This window comes from Pangasianodon hypophthalmus, chromosome 16 (assembly GCF_027358585.1).
Source record: "Pangasianodon hypophthalmus isolate fPanHyp1 chromosome 16, fPanHyp1.pri, whole genome shotgun sequence".
Lineage (NCBI taxonomy): Eukaryota > Metazoa > Chordata > Actinopteri > Siluriformes > Pangasiidae > Pangasianodon > Pangasianodon hypophthalmus.
The window spans coordinates 11968741-11978134 of NC_069725.1; the positions used below are offsets into that span (position 1 = coordinate 11968741).

At 36.7% G+C, this 9394-nt stretch overlaps 1 protein-coding gene across 1 annotated transcript; it reads right to left on the bottom strand.

The window, feature by feature from the left end:
• Positions 1–7: 7 nt before the first annotated feature.
• prim1 (DNA primase subunit 1) lies at positions 8–8035 on the bottom strand. The gene is made up of 13 exons (XM_053240620.1): positions 7814–8035; positions 5920–6077; positions 5663–5769; positions 5473–5546; positions 4797–4933; positions 3853–3911; positions 3589–3700; positions 3395–3484; positions 2993–3128; positions 2552–2621; positions 2206–2312; positions 483–581; positions 8–371 (listed from the first exon to the last, which is right to left on the bottom strand). Exons 1-13 carry the CDS (start codon positions 7920–7922, stop codon positions 352–354), a joined length of 1278 nt encoding a protein of 425 aa, XP_053096595.1. The 5' UTR covers positions 7923–8035; the 3' UTR covers positions 8–351.
• Positions 8036–9394: the final 1359 nt, after the last annotated feature.

Genomic DNA, 9394 nt, shown 5'->3' on the forward strand with positions numbered 1-9394 from the left:
GCATATGTGCTAGCAAATAATATACAATACTTTTAATATTTCTTGGTTAAAAAAAAAAAAAAACACATTTTAACAGACCAGAAGGACATTTCTCTACAGTACAAAATCTGTTCAGTGTCAAAATTCAGAAAATGAAAGGTGTCCTTCTGTTTTCAGATCATTAATTTTTCTGTGATGATAATTCTACAGTAATGTCAAACATTCAAGAATCCAGGTAAAGTACACATCCAAATGTACTTTATAGCAAACTGATTCAATTTCTGTTCTGTTGTAGAAAAACGATCCAGTAAGGTAGTAAGTTCTCATTTCTTAGTTGAACATCAATAGTTGTTTTGGAACATCACTGGCTCATTAAAATTCTTTCTGGAGATCTGCCAAAAAAAATGCAAACACATCGTCAGGTCAAAGCCTGAATAATGATCGGTTCAGATTTTCATCCAAAGTAGTACGCCATACAGAAAAGTTGTATTTCAAGAACATACCACTTTTCTTCAGCATCTCTCCTTTTCTAGAACGAGCCATAGCATCCAGAAACTGATCAAAGAGCTTCACATACTTGCCCAGACTAGTCTGCTTGTAATCTGAAAGGAATATAAACCCATATACAGTGAGTATAAAAAGTCTACACACTCCTGTTAAAATGGCAGGACTTTGTGATGTAAAGAAATGAAACCAAGATATATCAGAACTTTTTCCACCCTCAGTGTGAAATTGTAACATACAAAAATTAAGTGAAAAACAATTAAACAAAACCAACAATAATCTGGTTGCATAAGTGTGCACACCCTTTAATAACTGAGGATGTGGTTGTGTTCAGAATGAACCAATCACATTCAATCTCATGTTAGTAAGTAATTATCATACAGCTGTCATCAATTAAATTATTCTGATGAACCCCAAATAAAGACCAGCTGTTTCTGTAGGATTTTCTTGACATCTCCTTGGTTTCATCCATGGTCCGCAAAGAGCTTACAAAGCATGTATAGTCTCAAACTTGTGGTAAGGTACTGATCAGGAGAGGGGTATAAAAGAATTTCCAAAACATTAGATGCATCGTGGAACACCGTGAAGGCCATCATTAACAAATAGAGAAAATGGAGCATCACAGTAACATCACCAAGAACAGGAGGTCCCTCCAGAATTTATAAAAGGACAAGACAAAAACTTACCAGGGAGGCTGCCAAGAGACCACTGGCAACATTAAAGGAGCTGCAGGAATATCTGACAAGAACTGATTACTCTCTGCATGTGACAACATTCTCTTGTATTCTTTACATGTCTGGGCTATGGGGTAGGGTGGCTAGACGGAAGCCCTTTCTCACAAAAAACATCCAAGCCCAACTAAATCACTCCAAACCATGTGGCAAAATGTGTTAAGGTCTGATGAGACCAAATCCAAAAGGTATGTTTGGTGCAAAAAAAAAAAACAAACCAAAAACAAAAACTGCACATCACCAAAAGAACACCATACCCACGGTGCAGCATGGTGGTGGCAGCATCATGCTTTAGGGCTGCTTTTCTTCAGCCAGAACTGGGGCTTTTATCAAGATGGACGGAATCATGAGTAGCTATAAATACCAGTCTATTTTAGTGCAAAACATTCAGGTGTCTGCTACAAAGCTGAAGATAAAAAGGAATTTCACCTTTCAGTGCGATAATGACCCAAAGCATAAATCCAAATCAACAAAGGAATGGCTTAACCAAAAGAAGATCAATGTTTTTGAATGACCTAGCTAGAGCCCAGACCTGAATCCAACTAGAAATCTGTGGGGTGAACTGAAGCGGTTTAGACGGATCTAGAATGTTTTTGTAAGAAAGAGTGCCAAGTCAAGATGTGCCACGCTGATAGACTCTTACCTAAAAATAGTAAGTGGTGTAATAAAATTGGTGCTTCAACAAAGTATTAGTTTAGGGGTGTACACACTTATGCAACTAGGTTATTGTAAGTTTTTTTTTCCCTTTTTCCCTAAAAAAAAGTTTCTGATTGTTTTTTACTTTATTTGTATACTTTGCAATTGCACATTGAGGGTGGAAAAAGTTTTAACATGATTTATGTTGGTTTCGTTTTTTTTACAGCACAAAAACCTGCCATTTTAACAAGAGTGTTTAGGCTTTTTATATGTGAGACACAGCGAGGTCTGCATGTAAAATCAAATGTTAAATATTAGCATTCAACATTAAGACTCAGTACATGGTTGTAGCTACCTCTGATTTTGCGCCGTTCACCAGGTTCCGTTTCATTTTCTTTATCCTTTATCTCCTCTTCCTCCTCCTCAGCAGCTAGGGGTTTGTCAAGCTCTTCACAGATAAGGCTGTACACATTGAGAGTGTGTGGTCAGACCAGCAACGGTCTTTGTCCTGTTACGCCTTAAGTTCTTGTCCTATGTTCTCATTTCAGTTTAATTCACATTCAGTGCTAAACCAGAAACGGACTAGGTGCTTTTCCATATGCAACTGTAAAAACTAATCAAATTCACATTATATGCTTAATTTACTCAATATATTTTTAAATAATTAAGTATTTTTTTTAGATAGAGATACAAATACCTACCTGATTGTAGGAACCTCGAAGGGGTCGAATTTGTCCAGATTTTTCAAGTCAATTGGTACAGAAATTCGACCTGAATCGTACACACAAAGTGTTAAAGGAATAATCTGTATCATTCAAATATTGAATACAGAAAGGTTTCTGAATTCTTTACTAGATTGGCATGAGCAGTGGGTTCACACAGAACCCAGCAAAAAAAGTTACTGGAGCAGGCGTTTTTACTTTGTCAATAATGGGCGTGATACGTAGATATGAAGCATAGTTGCAGTGAATTTAAAATACAAATTTGTTTATATTGTTTATTTTGAGAAATAGAACCAACTAATTCAGAAAACAAAGCAGGCAGGTACAAATGAAAAAAAAAAACTGCTGGAGTAGACGGTATTGGCAAGAATTCAGAATAGTCCCCACACCTTTACTCTTCAGTGTCAAGATTTTCCTCACCTGTTTTCGGATGGACACTAAATGGACTTTTCAGTAAATGGTTGACTCCTTTGCTGACATTAACATCCAGGCGTGGGTAGCAGTACTGCAGCATGATCTCCTTATCAAAGTACTGAGCTCCCTTCTTACTGGTAGCCTGTTTCACAAAAACACACACTTAGGACTAGAATAAATTATGTCACTATAATTTATTATAGTGACATCCTACTGTACATGTCACTATAATAAATTACACATATAAACAAACCAGAAACCATTCCTTACCAGTGAGAAAATTCAAATTTCACAAATAAGCAATTACATCCCATTATTCTGACATACTGTACATTAAAAAGGTAATGTTTCTTCAATTTATGTATCAAGTAAAACAAATGCAAAGAGATTTTTCCCTCTCTGATGTACCCTTTTCTGGTGCACTGCAGACCTTAGTTGTTCCCAGCGCTTCATTGGATTCTTCTCCGTCTGGTAAGTGTTTAATAGCTCCTTCCTGACATGTGCATCCAGTGTTAAAGAAACAGTACCACTCTATGTCCTGGTCTAGTTTCACTTTAGAAAAGTACAGAGCTGAAATACACATCAATTCTGACATAAAGGATATCTTCAGGTAATAGGCTGAGCACTTTGTCAACACTTGCTTTACTGCCCAACAGCTCCTGTCCAACAATTGCGTACTGAGGGAAGTAGTGCTCTACTACAATAAGAGACTGGCTGTAAAACAGAACAGTTGAAGGATTAGACACTGTGGATCAATACAGGGGGCTGCATCTAATAGTTTACTGAATAACTGAAACAGAATGAGGGGTGTAAGAATGCACTACGATTACTGGTTTCTTTAATGATGGGGGTGTTTGGTACATCACCTGATGAAAGGGTGAATAGGCTCTGACAGCACAACTTTCCTCACAGTCTCTTCACCACCCTAAATACACATTCACAAGAGGAGGTTTTGGTACAAAGCTTATATAATTTAATGTAGTGAAAAAGGGGAACAAGATATGAAGGGGTATTTTTGGATGCTCTGATTATTTTATCAGTAAAATACTCTGTAAAATACAGAGAAAGATAGATCTGTCTTCTTTACACGATAACACACTGCATTTCAGTATAGGTTGCTTGCTTTGCCAAAAATCTATGGGAATCTATGGGAATGTTTTGGGGGTTACATTACATTAGTTAGTGTTCTTATGCATAAATTTACACACACTCAGGAGAACGAGTAGGATACGTACATTTTTCTGAAATTATGGGATTTTCATGAACACCAAATTTCTTGTGTAAATGTTCATACGAACGATTTACAAATAAATCCTTTGGTATCCAGCTTAATAAATGAGACCCGATATTAGTAGTGTTGAGGAGATTTAACCAAACAGAGACCCCGATCAGCAAATATATTCTGAAACTTTCCTAAAAGTAGTAATAAGTAATGAGTAGTAATCTTCTACACCATCATTTGGTGTGTGTTTGTAATGTAGATACATGTGAGTAAATGTTTTAATAAAGGTCTAAGATATGTGGAGTGGCTGTAAGAGCTTACTGTGTGTTGCTGTGATTGCTTGTCCTGGTTATAGAAGTAAAGGTTTACTGATTTACGTGGGCGATGAGTGATGCCCAATCAGCGGTTTTGTATTTGATCAAACCAGATTTTTTTTAACTGACATACTGTCAAATATTGTTTTCTTTCAGTGAGTGAAGATTGATGGTATTCTCTGATTTTAAATTCCTCAGAATAATGTTTATGGCAATAGTTTCCCAAAATGATATAAATAGTACAGTCAAACTTGGATGTAGAAGCAAAGCTTACCTTGACTAAGCTGAGGTACTCGGCCACAGCCGAACGAGCCGCCACTGACAGCTTCCTGGCGGCTTCGTCACAAACCCAGCAATGCACTCCTCTCCTGCCTGAGTACACCCACAGGAGGTGATGGAAGCCAAAGTCCTCTGTTCCACATCAACAAATAAGCAACATGTGAAGCTGCTCTTCCATACAGTGACTCTACTCTAGCTATTTTGAGGCTAATCTTGTGTCTATTTAGCATTTAAAATTAACTCTCAGTGGGACTAAAGGAGCAGGCTGATTTTTATTTTGATTTATACATTTATACGTTAGGAATATAGGCTTGTACTGTACAATGTGAAACAAAAGATATTTTCTACTTATTTAATGATAAGATCATGACATGTAAGAGAATCTTTAAATTCTCTTCCTAAATTGCTTGAATAAGTTAGAAATAAAACGCAGCAGCTGATTACTGTCCAATAACAGCTCATCATGAAGTGTTTTATTTCTCATACCACAGCAATTTGCCAATGCAAACATTTTTTTTTTTAAGAATGAAATGTCATACATTTTATCCATTTATGGTTAGGTTTTATTTTGGGGAATGTCCACAAAACAAGTTAGCTCCCGTTATCACTTGCAGCTATAAACAGTTCCTTCAACAGCCTCTCTCTGTCTCTCTTGAAGTTGTAATTCTTACCTCTCAGTGCCCGATCCAGAATACGAATGGCGATGGTCATCAGGGTCCAGCACTTGGAGCAAATATCTGCAGCACTGAAAATAATAATAAAAAAAAAAAAAAAGAATTCAAGCATGCTGTAACTATGGCAAATAAGGTCTTGGCTGGAAAATAGAAAAATCAGACAAATTAAAAAAGCATCTCCAGGTACCTGCAGCAGCTTCTGACATCATCATAGTCAGTCATGTCGATATCAAACACCAGCTCTTTCTCCAGTGCCTGAAACGTTCCAGACTTCACCGTGTTGTGTTGGCTGGGCTGTGAGTCAGAGAAACAGGTACAAATAAGGTTTACATCCACACACATTCCACATCCCAAGAGTTCACAGTTCAGCTATAAATACATGCAGTAGTATGTGCATGACAGCAGGATGTGGTGTTTATTTGACAGCTTTGTGCATGTGCTCACCCTGTGGCTGTAAACTGCACCAATGTCAATCTTATACGGATTCATTTTCTGCATCTCCTTCTCCAGTTCACTCTGGGTGCTGAACGACTGGTACCGAACGTAGATGTCATCTTTGAGAGTGAATGAGAACTCGCGGTTCTGGAAGTAGTTCTTGGACACTGGCAAAGACAACATTTACAAGTACAACAAGACTCAGTAAGGTAGATGTACACCTACATTTTAGAAAGTAGATATTTGGGGAATGAATACTGCTAACTAATGGGTCTAAGTGCGTATAATGAAATGTCGTTCATGAGGCCTACATGGCTGTAAAATGAAACGACATCTGCCAAAGTGGACATGATGATTAAATCCCAGGAGGTGATAGCAGTAAATTATACTGCTCTAAGTAACAGTGTAACAGAAACAGTAAGCAAGAGTATCTATTTAACCTTGAGTTAATATATTCTTCACAGGCAGTGGTGCAGACTTATTGACTTTGTCATTAATTTGATTGTTTATTTTAAAAAAGATCCAAGCCTCAAATCTAGCAACTTTTTGAACTGACATTAACAACTGTCCTACACTCGATTCGATTCTACATCTTATTTCATAGCTGCTGGTTATAAGAGCTGAGATAGCAGGTTCGGTCCACTCATCAACACTGTGTAAACCCTGACTTACTGTTCCCAAGACCAATCACTGATCACCACTGTTCTCCAACAACCAATCACTGTTCACCATTGTTTGTCCCACACACACACACACTTCTTTGTTCTTCATTTTAAACCCTGTCTCTCGATTCGCCTATTATCTATCCTAAATAGTATCCGAGATTAGAATTAGTGTGTCCCAAATTGTAGTACGTTGAAATGTGTATCCCAAAGGTACTGGTCTACTGTTTCTGGTAGATTTTCGAAGTGTGGATCCATGGATACTTTTTCAGCTATCATCGCCCACAACTCCTTGCGTGAGGAAGGAGGAGTTTTGTTTTCTTCGCCGAATTAATTCAAGGACGTATTTTAGAGAGGTGTAAATGAAATGTGAAAAAATAAATCAAGGGAATGGTAAATTCAATTATATAGTATAAATTATATATGGAATAATGAATGAAGAAAAGCTGAAATTCAACAAGGAGTTTGTTTACAGTGACGGCGTTCTCTTCCGTTACATGATGTGGAAATATGTCCCAGTACTTGCATACTTGTTTGCTACACACTCAGAAATATGTACTTTTAGTGCATAGTATAAGTAGGCAGATTGACACACAGGGAAACTCTCTTCTTGTCAATATTTATGACTATTCCATCTCTAACAATTTCCATTGTGTCTTTTCCTGACTACTCACTACCATTTCTTTTTGCGTACTTTTTCAAGTCTGCACATACATAAATAGTCAATTTGTGGTGCAATGACCAAATGCAACTTCTTTCTATAAGAAATAAGTTATAATATGTTATTTTATATTATATTATTAGTTTTTTAAATTCTGATAAAAACTTTATTTTAAGTGTCTTCTCAAAATCTTCCTTCCTCATGCAACACGTTTTGATATGCAAATAATGATGACGATAAAATATACAATTATACAACTAAAATTACAAATATACAACTTAGTCCATGACGTCATCTGGCGACTTGTAGCGACTTCCTGAGCAAGCATTAGCTACTTTCCCCTGAAGAGAGTTGGCAACACTGTTCACAGGTAAAGCTAACTGGATAGAAATGACACTTAAGAAAAGTTCATGAGCAAATGAAATATGGCTCTCTGTAGAAATATAAGTGTAAGTCTGTCAGACTGTGTTGACTTAGTGTCAGCAATCTTTTGCAGAAGCTATTGTCTTCTCTTTTCTTCATAAACAGAGCTAAAAAAAAAACACAGTCTGAGGAAGGTAATGTTAGCTAACAGACTCACCGCCGCCGTAGCTTAGCCACCGATAGTACTGTGAGTATGGAAACAGTCGGCGGTAATAAAGTGGCAACAAATCCGGTAAACAAGCAGGGTCATAGTCGGAGGTCGGCATTGTTTAGTAATTAAACTACTGCAGCTCAGTGGCACAGTGACAGCTGTATCAAAAACCAGCGCGGGAAATATCAGGAAGTGACGAAATGTGTGTGAGTAGAAGTTGTGAGTTTTTTTCGCGGTGCTCTGTGGCTCTGTGTGCTCTCTGCTGCCACCTAAAGGCTTGGAGTATATGCAGAGCCTCTGCTGATGGTGTTTTTTTTTTTTTTTTTTTTTTTTCCTCCCACTTTATAGCACATTTACATCACAAACAGGGGGCATCCCAACATCCTAAGACACCATTACAAAAAAAAAAAAAAAAGAAAGAGGAGCAAGACGAGATGTTTATGACCTGGACTCATAAACGAAAATGCTAATCAGGACTAGACTAATACAGTAAATATTTCAACACAGAGGAGCATAAGGATTCTGTCATTCTATTTTGTTTTTTAAAGTATTTGAAACTCTGAAATGTTTTCACACAAAGAAATAAAGTAAAGGAGGGTTTACAATATATCTTGTAAACCTAAGGGAGGAATAATATTCATTTTCACTGACAGACAATTATAGATATCCATTCAAAATTTAGAGGTAAAATCAGAGTAATAAAAAAAGGTGCTCAAGTGTTTCAGGAAAGGATCTGTCTCAAACCGAAATCTTTTCTGTAAAAAAAATCCCCTACAGGATATATCCTAAACAGGATTTTGTAATGAGTCTCTTTAACCTTTGGGGAAATAGAGTGTGTCAAATAAAATGTGAAGGATTTATCATGTACTGAAACCTCAACATTGCCAAGGGCATAACACTGAAAATCACAAACAAAGATATGCTTTCAAGCATAGATCAGCTGGTTATTACACTTAGAGTCAGTTAAGTCCACATTACCTATTTCCAAAGAAGGCAGATAAACAGTAGGTTTGGATAAAGATGTTGAAACACTGCTTTGGTTTAGTTTCAGCAAACCAGTGGGCACAGCCTTACATACCTTTCCTGATGGTTTGTTGTCGTCGTTGTTGTCATTCTTGTTGTTTTTGTTGTTGTTGTTTATTTAACTTACATACTTTATTAACTGGTAACATTTAACAGCACAATGCAGCATTTAACACTCAATGCCGGGGAATGCAGACAATAGTTAATACAATATGAGCAATGAGAAAGTAAAAGAAATAAACATTACAAACATTACATTAAATAAAAACACCAAATTTAACATAAACATCTCTAGTTTTTTTTTTTTTAGCTTTCTTATTTGCTAGATTGGGTAGATCTTTAATATGTTGTTTGATATCTCTCTCAAAATAAGAAAATAATGGCTTGATTTTTTTAAGAATTTGCCCTTATGAATAAAGTATTTTACCATTAGTAATAATTATATTACACAGAAAATGTACACTTTTGCTTTCTTTTTCAAAGGTAGTGAAACCACCTTAAAGTCTCTGTAAGGAAAATTCACAATGAAACCAGAAACCCCCTGCCATATCTCCGCCTGTCCTG

Coding starts and splice junctions, on each gene's coding strand:
- prim1 (XM_053240620.1), bottom strand. CDS start 7,922: ATGCCGACCTCCGACTATGACCCTGCTTGTTTACCGGATTTGTTGCCA. Junction 5,547..5,662: donor GATGTCAGAAGCTGCTGCAG/GTACCTGGAGAT, acceptor TATTATTTTCAG/TGCTGCAGATATTTGCTCCA. Junction 372..482: donor AGAGATGCTGAAGAAAAGTG/GTATGTTCTTGA, acceptor TTTTTTTGGCAG/ATCTCCAGAAAGAATTTTAA.